We start from the raw sequence: 16453 nt of genomic DNA on the forward strand, positions 1-16453 counted from the left end.
AGGGCCTTACAAAATTCACCCGAGGGGCTGGTAAGTTGGTCGAATTTGGTATTGAAAAGGAAACGGCATTATAGCGTTTACATTTCACACAAATACGAACCACATTTTTAACAACCTGTCTGGCTTGTGGTATCCAATAACCTGCCAATCGTATTTCATTCAATGTTGTGGCCAAGCCTAAGTGTTGGCTTCTTTAGTGATATTCTTGAATAATCAATCTTGTTAGATAATGCTCTTTTCCCAATAAAATAGGATTTTGAACCACATATGAGTGATATTCCGATTTTCCTATTCTTCCCATCGATCGTATAATGCCCATGTGGTCAAAAAAGAGATTCAAATCCAATTCCCTTGAAAAGGATTGTTTTTGCATTGTCTTGATCAGGTAGGCATTTGCTTGTAACTCAGGATCCATCTCCCTCTTTTTTAACTTGTTGATGAACTTCAATATCAGTGAGGTTACACTGATCAACTTACTTAAACTGGAGAATTTTTCCAATTTGACTTCTGAAGGAGCCACTTCATTCTCTGCGGCATAATTTACTGAAGCGCCAATCTGCTCCATTTGAACTTTAAAAAGGCAACCCAACTCACGATGGCACCAGGAGGATTCTTCTTGCCTTATCCATTTCGGTCTCTCATACTAAAGAAAACTTTTCCTTAAATTTCTTAATAGTCAAACCTCTGGTGATGTAATCAGCCGGGTTGTCATCTGTTGAAGTGTACTGAAAGTTTATCTTTATGTAGTAATACACACTGACGAAAAAAAACGCTTTGGATAATTACAGATTTCAGGGTAGTTCTACTAAAATAGCCATATTTTTCAAACCAAAGCACTTCAAGTCTTCAAATTACTACTGTTTTGTTCGGAAATGAATATACTTTCAAATGAATTAATAAATATGAATGTACATTATATATTTTAAGAGTTTTAAGCAAATAAAATGATAAAAATGTGAACGTCATAAAATGGTGTTTTCGGTAAGGTTTTCTATTGACCCTCCCTGTTTTCTAAAGGCCCGTACCATGATTGTATAAAGAATTTCGTCATGAAATTTGGGAACCAATCAGAAGAGGTGTTAATCTTAATACTGTCAAGTGTCCGAAATATTTTTGACCATTTCTTTTTTTGTCGTGTTAAAAATAAGACTTTAATATGACGAGTATCGAACATTTTGAAAAAAATTTCATCGGACACCCACTAGTAAGTAAATCATTCTTTTTACTATCTTTATCAATTAAAAGTATTATTCTATGTTGAGTAGGACTGCGGTAATTGATAATAATTTAAAAGGACCTACCCGAAAAAAAATGTTTCTATTTCTCGAGTTTGGTTAAATTTAGTTAGTATTAGCAGCAGCAGCTGTAGTATTAGTCATAGCACAGTATAAACAACACGCGTTCTTTAATTTTTATTCACGAACGAATTAAGAAAAACATGAAAATATTAATATAAATGTTCTGATATGTTTAATTAGAGCTATTTTGTTATCAGAATACCATTAATTTAGAACTATTCGGTTTTCAGAATGTATAATAACAACAATTCCAACCAATTCGGCATTGAAATTTCTCACATTTCTGGTCAAATTTAAAAACATCGTTAAAAAACAAAATAAACTTTTGTAGATATATAGCTTGCATACACTTTTACTCATTGCATTAGTTTTGAACAGCAAATTAAAACAATGTTTTACTGTGAACAACCACAAATGTTTTTTCAAAAATCAAAAGATGTATGAAAATCTCGTTTGTATTACTATTCACATAGATTTTAAAAAGTTGTCAAAAAACAAATATATAACAAATAAATGTTATCAAAGGCAAGATAACTTACTTTTTTACCTAACTGGATATGTTTTTAGTGTTTATATTTAATGTAACATGTTTATTCAGCTCGAAAAACAGTGTATGTATTCGAAAATGTAAAATGGCGGCCGACTCTCTCTTTGAGGCTGTAAGTTTGGGAAAATGAGTTATAAATAAAAAAAACCAGAAAAAATACTGTTAGAAACTCGCTCAATATATGTTACCGTGACATAGGTGGATATATATTCAGCGGGTTTTTAACAGTATTTGTCTAGTTTTTTTTTATTTTTAACTCATTTTCCCAAACTTATCATGTGAAAGAGATAGTCGGCCGCCATTTTAAATCTTCTAATAGATCAGTAAGCACTGTATGTTTTTCGAGCTGAATAAACATGTTACATTAAATAAAAACACTAAAAACATATCCTGTTAGGTAGAAAAGTAACTTATCTTGCCTTTGATAACGTTTATTTATGTATTTGCTTTTTGATAATTTTTTTGAATCTGTGTGTACAGTAATACAAACCCCATTATTTTTTTTCTACTTATTAAGCGAAAGGTATTTTTAACACAATGATCCAGCATAGTATAAACGGCCTATGGAATAAACACCTTCAACCTCGAAAATAGAAATCAACAAATTTATGGAATTTTCTTCGAAATTTTGTAACGCAGTTTCTTATTAAATTAAAACTAAGTATAACATTTGCCGACTTATTTACCTGTCGAATACACACATATATATAACTAAAGCACTCTTTAACCCTAACAATAGCACTAAGTTCGAGTGGCAACCCCCCCCCATACCTCTGTAAGCCACATACAAGCATCTAAAACAAACAAACAAAAAATAGATCCTTCCTTAAAGAAAAATGCATATAAAAAATAAATTGGTTAACTGTCCTAAAATGCTAGAATGGCCTGGAAATGGTGAATTATTTTACATTAATTTTTTGTGAAACTAACCGCTCACCCCTCTAATATTGTTTTTGTTGTTTTTGTTTCTGTCAAGTCTTCAGTATGTTCACACATAATTTTCATTAGCCCTAAAATTAATTCAAAGTCCGAATGGCAACCCTCCCCATATTCTCATTGCATAGAAATCCTCTTAAAACCACACATAATCGTCTTAAAAAAATAAAACTAAAAGCATACAGGATGTATCTTCCATAAAAAAAAAAAAACAGTTAACTGCCCTAAAACGCTAGAATGACCTGTAATGGGGAATTATTTTACATTAAATTCTAAAATAATTTGTTTATCTTTCATTAAAGTTTTCCATGGCATTTCATACATAATTGCCTAAAAAGGTAGAATCACATTTTGGAGGGGTGGTCAGAAGGGGTTGGGTGAGGTTAAACAGAAGGTGTTAATCTACAATAATACCAAAGAAATATTGCAATATATTCATTTTTAAATGGTCCTATGTTTAGATTTAAGTTTTTTGTATCTAAAGCACATTACAATTCAACTTTGAGTTCTCCAACTTCTTTTCTGTTTATGGATACATGGCATTTTTAAGGAATTGCAGCATATTTATGCACATTTACTGCAGGTTATTTGGAAACCATGAACTTTGGGAGATTTTCAGTCGCATATTCTGATTCCTTGTACAAAAATACTTATATGGTAAATTTCATTACTTATTGTGTTTTAACAAAGATATGACATTTTTACTGAAAAAGTAGTGGTCTTAAAGAGGGGAAAATATCCAAACGTGTGAGGCACAAAAATAGTCATAACTTCCTTAATTTTAATCAGATTTTAAAAATTTAAAAAGATTCTTTCTTAGTTCATCAAGCTCTTTCTATGTATACAAATATTGAAATATTTTAAGCTATTTAAATTTTTTCATGTGTATTGCTACTTATTTGCAGTTAAAATCAGAGTTAACCTTCACAGACATTGAGCTACCTGTAGCAATGTAAATTTTCACCTTTCTTCAGAAAAAAGCAAAACCGATTACGATCCTTTTCCGATGCCAGACGAATCATCAGAAATGCTTTTCTGATGTCAGCCAACAAGACATATCTGTTTGTTCGGAATCACATCATCAATTTTAACATGTCGCTCATCAGGTTCACTCCAGGATATGTTGCTTTGTTCAATGATACTGAGCCCTTATGCTTATAAGAACAATTAAACACCGGTCTTACCTTGGTAGTAGTCTGGTTTGTTAGTTTTAACACTGGCCTATGGGGAATCCATATATAGTCTTTAAATTGTTCGGGAGGCACAATTATTTCTTCAATAATACCCTCGTCTTCTTGTTGTTGAAAAACTTGCAGATACTGATTATACAAGTTTTTTTTCTCCAGATCCTTATTAACCTTTTCTAGCAGCCGAATAGCAGCATTGTAATTAGAAGGCACCGATTTTAATTTATCTTCATACCACTGAAGTTGTACATGATAGAGACCATCTTTGCATGTGATGGAATCTCTAAATTGCTTAACCTTCTCTTTATTCAAGGTGGAGAACTTCTCGTCAGTGGGTAATCCAATAGATTCAAGGTTGAACATGTTTTCCAACCCTCGCTGGACACTACTCTCTTCAAAACAATTTTTTAGAAGGTCTGGGTAGGATTCCTCTGGGTGAACAACGTAGTTGATTCTGGAAGATGTAAGTGGTGGAGTTTTAGCCAACACCTCTCCATAATTAATCTGTGTTCTTTTTTGGTTTTTAATCTGGTGCTTATATAGAAAAGAACACCTGTTTCCAAAGGGGATTAAGTCCCTTTTGGGTCTCGAATGCTGCTCCATACATGCAAGGGACTATCTTTAAAGGTTCCAGGTACTGGATTGCGTCGAGTCCTAGTAACCCATCTATAGAAACCAAATCCTCCTTAGCATTAAACTTTGCAGCCAGTCTGCGATTCTTTAAATTTCCAAGAATCTGAGTAAGTCCTTCAAGGCTGTAAGACAAGTTCAACTTGGTCGCAAGAATCTGAAGAGTATGTGTTTTGCCGGCATCAAGTTCAATCCCAAGGAGATTTCCTTAAAGGTTTTAGGACTCGTTCCTAGAAAGGTCTTTACTTCCATTATTTTATCCTTTGCAAAGGAGAGGCAATTTAGCTTCTTTAAAATTAAAGAGTCCAAATAAGTTCTTTGACTGCCAGTGTCTAACAGGCAGTTTACCTTCACTTTTTTTATCCCCTCTTTGCACTATTATTTCAATTATGGGAGAAAGGAAAGCATTATCGTCTTTTGCATGTAGGCAGGTATCAACCTGCATACTACTCGTAACAGTTGAGCACATAGCAGTTATGTGTCCTTTAGAGTTGCAACTATGGCAACAAATTTTTCTTGATGTCCTTAATGGACACATATTCCCCAAATGAGATCTCTTTAGGCACAAAAAACAAAGGCGCAGCTCTCTACACCGGGTTATCCTGGCTTCATGGGTCATATAGTTGCCAGTCCTCAGACAAATGTCCATTGCTTTAGCAAAAGTCGCATCTTACCTCGGATCTCAATTCGGTATTAAAAGTTTTAAGAGACGAGGTTTCGATCGTCTCCTCTGGCTTAACCTTAGGTTGCAGCCTAGGTTTGGACATCAGTACCTTAGTCGGCTGTCTGGCAACTAGCATTTGTTTCACTATTCTTGGTGTTTCCTTCAATATAGTCAGGTTCCTAATGGCACAATTTTAACGTTTGTGGGAACTTTTTGGAGATTTGCAAATCTATACATTTTTGGAAAGGTTATTGTCTAAGGAATCAGAAAACCAATGTTTGCATTTGCCCAGATGCCTATATGGCGGCCATTTTGTAAATCCAATATGGCCGCCGTAAAATGTACGTTTTGTAATATCGTGGCTTCTAAATACGCTGGAACACCGATTTTAACTGCTAAACCTACATTTTCAGGGTCCAGGAAGCCACTGGTGGTAGTTATAAAATTTTCCCATATGTATATATGGCAGCCATATTGGAATTTTACAAAATGGCTGCCGTCAAATGTATGTTTTGTAATACCGCGACCTCTAAATAAGTTGGAACAATGATTTTAACTGCTAAACCTACATTTTCAGTGTCAAGGAAGTCAATGGTCCACGTTATCATTTTATCTTTTGTACCCCACCCCCCTTTTGAAACACATAATCCAACATATGAGTAAAAAACTTAACAACCCTCGCAGTTAGTCAGAAAATTATTTTTATTGAAATGCCTTTTAACTGTAAACTTTGAATGTTTGTGCAACCATCTTAAACATAATTAGATGTTTGATCATAGTCTATGTATAATAATCATCATCAACATCATCATCAACATCACTTTCATACATCACAGCTTGGGAATCTTCATCGTTTTCGCACTGGCTGCTGCACCGACACATATCAGTACAAGCTAAGTCTTTAGACCTGCAGGAGCATCTGCCAGAAGAACAGTCAAATATACATTTGCATGTGATCATCTCAAGAATGGCCTTAGGGGCTGGGAGGACCTCTGTGGTCGTTGGTTTTAGGGTGCCATCCAAATCTTTGAAGTACCCATTTTCCAGGGGATCCAGTTGTGAAATCTGCAGAGCAATGGTTGCTTGTGCCCATACCCTTGCTTGGACATGGACTCTTAAAATATGCTGCTTTAGAGCTCCAGGTGTTGGAGGGAGCCTGTCACTTTCTGCCCTATGCTTGCAGAACAGATGCCATCGCAGTTCAGGGATTGTTTTTATGTTGATCCCTTTTGGCGAGTAAGCTGCACATACAAAGGATTCCAGTTTTGACAGCATTCCATCTGTCACTTCTGCTTCATCCATAAGCATTTGCAGAGCATTGACAACATCTGAGTCTGCTTTGAGGTAGATCTGTAGCCAGGTTGTCTTGCATATACGAGAGAACCTCCCTGTGTTGTCGGTCCCAGTGAACGCATGGAAGGCTGGCAAAGCCTTTGCTCTTTCTTTACCTAGAGCTCGCCACAGTGGTTCAATTTGTATAACACAAGAGGACATAGAAATGGACGTGTTTTTCAGCAATAGGTCATAGTTTGCTGTCACTAGCACTAAAACGTCCGTATCTGGAGAGAAAAATACTAACTGTGCATCAGGTGGGTTTCGCTGTGAAGCCAGCACAGCCTGGTGGATAAGCAGCGTGTCTGCTTCCTCATGGTTATTTACTTCAAAGACCAGGTCTCTGTTGCTCTTAGTGTATCCAAAAGCAGATATGATGATCAGCTTGGATGATCCCTTGTTATACTCTAGAGTTTGGGCAGCAAGATAGTCAGTCAGATCAGCCTTTGTCTTGTCATGGGAGAGGAACCTCCTCATTGGGATGTGTTTGATGTTAGTGTCATCTCTGACTTGATACTGAACAGAAGCTTTTCCTTGTCTTCGTTTTTCTCTGGTTGCACTTTTCAGAGAATCTGCTCGGTATGTGTCAAAAACGAGGATGATTTCATCATAATCTCGTGTTAGTTGCATCAGTCTGTCATTGAAGCAGCTACTCAGATCCTTGAGTGTCACTAGAGTCGCGGTTTCATTCTGGATAAAGCAGATGCAACAACCCATCCAAGCTGTGTCAGCTGATAGGATTCTGAGATCCCCTGGCCAATGGCAAACTGTTCTGACCTCTTGGTAGCCTGTGGTTTGGGCTTATTACAGTGAAGCATGTCTACATGATAGGGTGTGACTGATATATGCTTTGCATCACCTATAATCAAAGGTTCTGCAACAAGTTCTTTAGAAGGGTCAACTTTCTGGTACACTGCTGTGATGGTTCCGTGGGTGGTTCCCTTCCCATCAGGCATATCCTCTGCAAAATCTGTGTTATCTACGGTGAAAAACACAAAGGTCCCCTTCTTCAGGAATGGTGGTACATAGAGGCCTTGGTATGCTCTGGTGTTTTCTACAACAGCATTTGCCAGAGCAGTTTCCATGAGAAGGACACGGCGATGTGAAATAGCGTAGCCATGAGCATTGAGAAGATTCAACAGCTTCTTGTTGCGTGTGTCATGGTGGACAGTCAGTGCCAGTCCTAGAACCTGAGAATTCCCTCGTGAACGGGGTGACTTAAATGCTGATTCATTGCTTGGCTTGTACCTTACCTGTTTACTGGATTTGAACCCATACATGATATTCTGGCTCACCGTCAGTGTTGCTCGGTCAACATCTTTAGTTCTCTTTACAGTTTCCAGCTTTTCAGCAGGCCCAACCATTATCCAATGGATTAAGGTGTATAATTCAGCTGGAACATCATTATTGTCACTAGATACCTGCATGACATTTCTTTCCTTGGGCTCTTTGAAGGTTACAATGCTTTTCCTTATCACCTGTGCTGCTTTGTAGATTGTCTTCATGCTGTTCTCCTTACCAGTTGTCATTGAGGTATTAACCATGTCCTCTTCACATGCATCTGGGGAGTAGAGGACAGTTGGCTTCCTTATGTTTGGTCGAACAGACTTCAGGTGTGGCAAATAAGTAAGGATCCTTTCTTTCAGCCATTTTCTACTGAATACAGGTACATGACCTTCAAAAACTTCCGAACCAAGCATATTAACATAAGTCGTTTCAATATCATCCATCCCAAGGTATGCTTTGTTTTTTGTTTCTACATCAATAAGATTTATCAGCTCAAGCAGACTCGCCTTTTGTAGAAAGGGTTCTTCAGCAGTTTTTCTAGTGTTAGTATCTCGAAGAGCATGGAACACATTTTGGGTCCAGCAAGCTTTGTGGTATAGGGCATCAATTGCATGTGCATCACCTGGTGATATGCAGGTGTTCAGCCTAGTTTTCAGTGCAGGATTATGGGACCTTTCCACAGCATCTTTGAGAGTTTTACCTGCATTCTCAGTCCTGATCTGGTACAGTTGTTGGCCATTGTCCTATTGGCAGAAGAAGCACTCTTTCTTATCCAGCGGACTTGTATGTGATCGTGTGAATGGCAATGCAGAACCAGATGTAGAGGTGTCTGGAACAGCCTCTTCTGTAATTCCTCTTTTCTGCCCAGGCTTTTTGGCAGTGTAGTGTCCTGTAGCTAAAGCGTGTGCGATGCGATCTCTTGCACGTTGTATTTCAACTTTGTTAGTTGCACTCGAATGACATGAGCGATGCCAGACCGCCCTCTCTTCACACAATGTTTCTGGTGTGCAGTTCTGCAATCGCCTTTGGATTTGGATATAGTCCCCATCATTCAAACTAGCCCTCTCTAGAATTACTTGCAGTACGAGCCCATAGGACTCTAATCGAGTATGTTGCACCAAGGCTTTCTTTTTATCATCAGACTGGCAGAGAATGCACTGCTTCCAGTTAATGGACTCCTTGGTTTGACATGCTTCCTCTCTACTTTGCGACTCATCACTCATGCCTCACCTACAAACAAAGAGAGAATTACAGTAATGTTAGAATAGCAATACAAAAACTACAAGTTCTCAAAGTATCAGAGGTAAATTAACAATTTGAATTAGTGATATAAAAACAAGATTTTTTAGGAACAGCTGAAATATGAATTTATAAATGATACATATTTTTTATTACAAAGATATTGCAATAAAACAACACCACATCAGTTTGAACCCAGTTATGCATCTAAAGGTTAATGTTAAAGATGCTGTTGCTTTATAACTACCACCATTGGATTCTATGACCCTGAAAATGTAGGTTTAGCAGTTAAAATCAGTGTGCCGACTTATTTAGAGGCGAAGATATTAAAAAAAACGTACATTTTACAGCGGCCATTTTGTAAATTCCAATATGGCTGCCATATACACATCTGGGAAAATTTTATAACCACCGCCATTGGTTTCCCTGGCCCTGAAAATGTAGGTTTAGCAGTTAAAATCAGTTTTTCAGCTTATTTAGAAGCCGCGATATTCAAAAACGTACATCTTATGGCGGCCATTTTGTAAATCCAATATGGCCGCCATATACGCATCTGGGCAAATGCAAACATTGGTTTTCTGATTCCTGAGACCAAAACCTTTCCAAAAATGTATAGATTTGCAAATCTCCAAAAAGTTCCCACAAAATTACATTAGGAACCTGACTAATAGTGTGGACAACGTCGGGTAGGTAGTCCCAGAGATTCGTAAGAGTTCTCCCTTTACTACAGGCGGGAATTTTGCGAATAACACTTGTGCTATTATTATTTCTCCAGCTGACTTATCGTCATATAAGTCACAACTATACGAGGCTCTTAGCTCCCACATATCCGCCTGGGTCTTTATCATAAAATTTCTTAATTCTTCCAGGTTTTTGGGATTATCTAACTGGAAGTCTAATATCTCCTTAATTATTTCACCTCTTATCTCTTCGTCCAAATATTGGTCCTTTAATAGCTTAAGGGGCATAGCGTAACTATCTTCAGAGGGGAAGAGATGATTTATAAGTTGGAGAGCCCTACCTTCCAAGGAGCACCTCAAAAAAATATAGTCTTTCCGTGTTTGACATTATGGATCTGGCACAATTTTCAAACTTCGTCAAGAACTCCTTGAAGCTCCTCTTGTTGGTGTCAAAGTTCTTCCCATCAAAGCATGGTCCCTTCAACTTTATTTTAAATGTCTCCACAGAAAATGAAGAATGGGCTGTTGGTTTGAAGGTTGGTGATCTCTCATTTTCTGGAGTAACCGGGTTGCTATGACTAGAGGTTGAGTCAACATCTTCTTCCATCGAGGTAACTGCTGGGTGCTCACTCTGGTCAGCTTTCCCCAGAGAACTTAAACGCTGTCTGGCTCCATATTTAAAGCAGAACGAAGCTAGACTTAAGCTTGCCAATACTTTTGCTTCTCCTCTTGCAGCCAAGTGTTCCTCCATGCCAAAGGAGACACCCTCAAGCTCTTCTAACTAGTCCTCTATTTCTCGCTTAAATAGAGAAAGCACTTCTTCAGAACTCTTCCTTTTCTAACCCTTCCAGGGTAGTTAGTATTTTTCTTTGAACAAGTTCTTGTTTCAGCTTCAGGTCCTCCATTGAGACTGAATTATCCATGTTATAAATTCAGTTGAACACTAGAATAATCCAACTCCAAAGAGGAGAAATCAATTTTGTTTCAATATAAGTATTTTAAAACGGAAAAAGAATCAGTTACACTCCGTTTCATTAAATGGTGGTCATTACTGTTATAAAACCACATGCGTTACTGACGCGGATTTTTATGCACACAAAAAAAATGAGTCATTTGAATAGAAATAAAGTCCTTACTCATTAATTTTGTTGCAATGTGTCTGAATTAGCTTACCGACGAGTAGGGGGGGGGAGAAAAGACGTTTGAAGTCTTGCAACGAAGTGTCGATGTTGCTTACAAGTAGTCTTTCCTTTTAAAAGTAACAAATGAGTAACGATGGTCGAAGTGTATTTTGTCTAAAAGACAACAACTACCACCACAACTGTAGAGCGGCCACCACTTTTATCTACTCCAACTCTCAGTCAGCGAGATTCACGCGTGACTGGAATGTCTATTTAACTTGTAAGGAATAGGCACTTTGTTTCTTTGTTTAACGGACTACTGGCCTTGTTGGTCACAGCTACCAGCACTCCTTTCTTCCCCACCGACCTACCCTCGGCAAGTCAACCAATTTAAAATTCTCACAATCTTGCCTTTGATAACATTTATTTGTTATATATTAGGTATGGGCAAAATGAATGCTGATGGTCAAAATGTATAAACATTTTGACCCCCCCCCCTTAATAATTAAAAAATCAAGGAATTAACCAGTTTTAATGAAATTTTCAGTATTTATCAAATAATGATCGCGGAATATAATGAACTAATTATTTTTATTTACATCTTAGTGGAAATGTATTATTTTGTTTAAACAAAAAATACTTCTACTAAAGTTATGATTTTCAGTAGTAAATAAAAAACGCAAGAATTTATTTTTGCTTTTTTATATAAATAAAGCATCGTAATTTATAACAATAAAAAAAAATAAAATAATTTTTACAGGAACAATACGAAAAAATCCTTAAAGTCCCTATTAATGAATTCGATATAACTCGAAGAAAAATGAATTTCTTGAACTACCGATATTACCATTGAATTAAGCTGTGTGTATCAGCAACTTAGTGACACCGAGAAGGCTGATGTGACCGCTATAAAAAATGCGCTGTACAAGGCATTTGCAATAGATCCTTGCACGGCTTATGAAAGATTCGCTTCCAGGAAGCTCATGCCGGGAGAAACCGTGGATGTGTTCTTTGAGGAATTGAAGAAACTTGCTGTGCTGTCTGACAATGGAGTGTCAGAGAGGACATATGCATTGTGGCCGGCCTTCCCACCGATGTTAAGAGCCTCTACCAGTGTGTCCGCAATGCCTTTGGAGCACTTGATGGAACGCGTCCAGGCTATCATCAGAGATGAGGAGGACCTAGGGGAATCAGATGTGATGACGACAAAGGCAGCCCAGAACAAAGCCGGGGAGATTCCCAGTCTAAGCCCCGCGACTAATGGAAGATGTTACCGCTGTCATTTTGCGAGAAGCTGCACTGATAAAGGGGGAGGGCGACTGCGCTGTTTCCAATGTGGTGGCATAGGACACCTAGCCCAAGACTGTACGGGAAACACGTCAGGGGGCAGGATCTCAGTGTCGCTCTGTTCCCCAGATAGGATCTAAGTGACGCGCTACCTACGATAACTGTGTAAATAAACCGAGTTCCCTGCTCAGCTCTTCTTGACTCCGGCTGCTCACATACCATCATGAGTGCCAGATTGTGTCGGACCTGGACTAAAAAGAACATTAAAGTCACCACAATAGGCAGCGAGACACAAGCATGCTGTGGAGCAGGAACCGTGAAGGTTCACAGAGACTCTGGTGTGGCCGCAGAAATTCATGTGTTGGTGACGCGAGTGGATTTGCTGGGGTTCTACGTACTGCTGGGCTACGATACTATCAAGGCACTGGGGAGAGTGATCATCGAAAGAGACGGGAGCGTGCGTTTATTAAAAAACCCGGTGTGTGCTGCAATCCACATTGATCGCCCTGACTTTAAGGTGGTCTATGTCTATAGCCAGCAGGCCTGGACTGCATCATGAAAGTGGACCGAGGGAAGGGCACCAACCGAATTAAAGAATCACGTCGCAGAATACCCTATACCTGATGAAGCTCGTGATGAGTACGAGCAAGAGCTTGAGGCGTGGATCCAAGATGGATGGCTGATCCCCTACCCCGAGAAGCTGGTCCGCCCAAGGGTCTGATACCCTTAATGACGGTTATCCAGCATAACAAGTCAAAAGTAAGACCAGTGCTGGATTATCGTGAGCTCAACCAATACATTGAAGCTTACACTGCTGATGCTGACGTGTGCACCAACAAACTGAGGGAATGGCACCAGAAGGTCAATATTAGACCTGTGGAAGGCCTATTTGCAGGTGCGAGTAGATGAGACGCTGTGGCCATTCCAGACAGTGTGGTTTAGGGGTCAGAGGTACTGCCTAACACGACTCGGCTTTGGTCTGAATGTGGCACCGCAGATCATGAAGACCATTGTGAATGAGGTGTTGTCTCAAGAAAAGACCATTGAAGACGCAACATCAGCCTACATGTGTACATCAATGAGGACATAAAGTCTGCATCATGTGTCAGGGAAAAATTGGCTCAGTTTGGTCTGCAGTGCAAGAATCCTGAACATCTGAGGGATAGAGCGCGCGTATTGGGGTTAGACATCTGTGAGGAAGATGGGACCCTACGATGGAGGCGTGGCAGTGGGATTCCAGGCATCCCTGACTTTGTTACAAGGCGGACCATTTTTTTCCTGGTGTGGGAAACTTGTTGGACACTTACCAGCCTGTGGCTGACTCCGTGTAGCTGTGGGTGTCATCAAATGCAGAGTAGATTTGGTAACCACAGGTTGGGACGATGTGCTTGACGATGCTCTTCTAACTCTGATGGTAACTGAGACCTTGGAGAGAGTCAACAAGGAAGACCCTGCCCGTGGAAAACGATGTGTTGATGCAGACCACGTAAATGTGTGGGTCAACGCTAGTTCATTGGCATTGGGAGTCGCGTTAGAGCAAGGAGGGAATGCTTGAAGACGCATGTTGGCTGCGACTCGTGAGTGATGCTCAGCACATCAACTTAGCAGAGCTGGACACTGTTGTAAAGGGAATAAATCTTGCACTGCAGTGGCAATCGAAGAAATTGCACCTGTACACGGATTCTCGCTGTGTCTACCACTGGGTGTCTTTCAGGACGGACAAGAATCCGCACTAAGGCAGCCAGCAAGATGTTGACCACAAAGGCAGATGTCAACCAGATTGTCAGGCACTGTGAGGCGTGTCAGTCTATTGATCCTGCACCAGAGCAATGGCGAAAAGGACGATTGGACATCAAGGTGTGGCAACAGGTGGCAATGGACATTACCCATTACAATGGTAAACCCTTTCTAAATCTTATCGATTGTGGACCCACACATTTTGCGGTATGGCGACACATGATTAGGCAGGACTCAGCAAGTGTTGTTTGCATCTTGTCATCCATCTTTTTTAAGCGGGGTGCGCCGGAAGAGATTTTGACGGATAACGATGCTGCTTTTTGCAGCCAATAAGTTCAGCAGCTGTCAGATGAATGGGGCGTCCGACTACAGCTGCGATGCGCCCATGTGCCATCAGGGAATGGCATTGCTGAGAGGAGCCACCGTAGCATTAAGAGAATTGCTGCCAGAAAGCAATGTACCATTACGGAGGCCACGTAGTGGTATAACGTCACGCCAAAGAAAGGGAAATTACCGACAACAGCGCCGGCCAATGCCATATACACATATCATGTTAGACTAAAGGGAATTGATGCTGCACAGCCAGTCAACCAGAAAAGACATGCCAAATATGAGGTAGTGGATCCAGTTTGGGTGAGACCACCTGGAAACCGGTGCACCACCAAATTCAAGCGAGAACGAATCTTTGGGGTTATCAGCCAGAAGTCGGTCCTAGTTGACGGAACCCCGTGCCATGTGCGCGATCTTTGCTCGACTTTTGAGGTGCATCATACATCTACAGAGGCGAGCAATGAATCCTCAAATGGTGAGCTACTTATGAACGAAATCAACAGACCAGAAAGTGATGATTATAGTTCATCTTACTCGGCAGAAACAGAATCAGAACCAGACCCAAAACCAAAATCTGAATCTGAACCAGAACTTATGAATGTGCCCCTTCGCAGAAGTAAGCGGACTAGGAGACCAACCCTGCAGTGCACTCTGTGTGATCATCAGATCAGGGGGGAGTTTTATACTCACCAGAGTAGCAAGCGTCCGTGTATTTGTGCATTGTGTAAATGTGCGTGCGAGCGGTGGCGTAATGGAGGAGGGGGTGGACTTGCCGCAAGGAAGTGTTGGGTGGGAAAAGAGAAAAAAAGATGGTGCCGGGTGTCCGTAAGTAACGCGCCGACATACACCGAGCAGAAGAACTGTTTTAGAGACTGCCAAAATTCATCACAGAATTACCCCACCCTATATGTAACACGATCTAACTTTATTATAAATTAATATTATCAGTATAACTTTTGTACCATTTAAAAGAAAGGCAAAATAAATCAGTAATATTTTTTAAAAAAATTTTCATCAAACGAAAATAATGAAATTGCGAGACGAAAATCGTGTTTACATAATTGGCGCTTTAAAATAACGTTCCCATGTAGTAGACATTCCGAACGTGAAAACAAAACATACCTGTGTTTAATAAATCTAGCAAAAATCAACTAATGGTCAGATTTTTGTGAACTTTTCGATACTTATCCATTTTAGAATGAAATCACATATCAAATGCAGTTTCTGTAAAATATAAGGGGAAATATTTTTTTAGTGCGTGTCCCCCCCCCCCCCCATATTTTTTTTTTTTTTTTTCAAAATTCGAACAAAATATATATCGAAATTTCTATTTATTATGAAACATACGAGTTCAAATAAGTAAAATATATTTGTTTTTTTTTTTTAATTTAAATACACGTATTGAACAAAAATTTACCTTGAAGTTGCAATTAAAAAAAATGTAAATTTAATATTATGTTTTTTCTTTAAATAGCGTTTCTTCGAATTAATATATACTATAATCAGTTGAATTGCCCAGAAAAAGAAACTTTGTAAACATTAATTAATTTTTAAAAGATTAAGAAGATTAAAATTCCATTATTTCAAAATGTTCCGTTACAACATAGATTTTTAATTAATTGTGTTTAAATTTTTTTTAAATATTAAGTTTTTATATAAACATGGCTCTTGTCAGCTATTTTATCGCCAGATTAAAACTGATTCGAAAATATTATTGCACAAATATTAAGCATTTTGTAGCCCCCCCCCCCTCATATTTTGTTTCTCTCTTTTTACCGAACAAAATATGGAAGCCGGTAGTTAACCAAATGAACATTCAGTAAAACCGTATTTCATATTTAATATACAAATGTTTATAATATTATTAATCATTAAACTGTAAATCTCAAAACCTAACAAAATTATAACAAAGATTAATTATTAATTGCAGTTTGAAGAAGATAAACAAAGTTTTTAAAAAATCATTAAGTCACTTCCGCTTTTCCATAGTTTGTATAGTTAACACAAGTCTGACGTCACAGGAACATGTGCTCCGTTTTTCACATTGTTTTGGAGATACCTACTGTTTACATTTTCACAAAAATTCTGTTTACATTGTGGGAGGGCGGTGGTGGGCGCGACACCACCTGTCCTCCTCTAACCCCCCCCCCTCCCCCATGTAAACAGAATATTTGTGAA

General features: G+C 38.9%; 2 protein-coding genes across 5 annotated transcripts in view; one reads left to right on the forward strand and one right to left on the reverse strand.

The window, feature by feature from the left end:
• Positions 1-16453, forward strand: part of LOC145241317 (uncharacterized) — a 148138-nt gene that overhangs the window by 81510 nt on the left and 50175 nt on the right. The window lies entirely within an intron of this gene.
• The window catches only part of LOC145241319 (uncharacterized), a 31051-nt gene continuing 20544 nt past the window's right edge, over positions 5947-16453 (reverse strand). Inside the window, exon 2 of the mRNA XM_080104135.1 lies at positions 5947-9111. Coding sequence (XP_079960261.1) covers positions 6043-7311 — 1269 coding nt within the window. The 5' untranslated portion in view covers positions 7312-9111 and the 3' untranslated portion in view covers positions 5947-6042. The remainder of the gene's footprint in view (positions 9112-16453) is intronic.

This window comes from Euprymna scolopes, chromosome 20, assembly GCF_053919585.1.
Source record: "Euprymna scolopes isolate OS-2025 chromosome 20, ASM5391958v1, whole genome shotgun sequence".
In the NCBI taxonomy this organism is placed as follows: Eukaryota; Metazoa; Mollusca; class Cephalopoda; order Sepiida; family Sepiolidae; genus Euprymna; species Euprymna scolopes.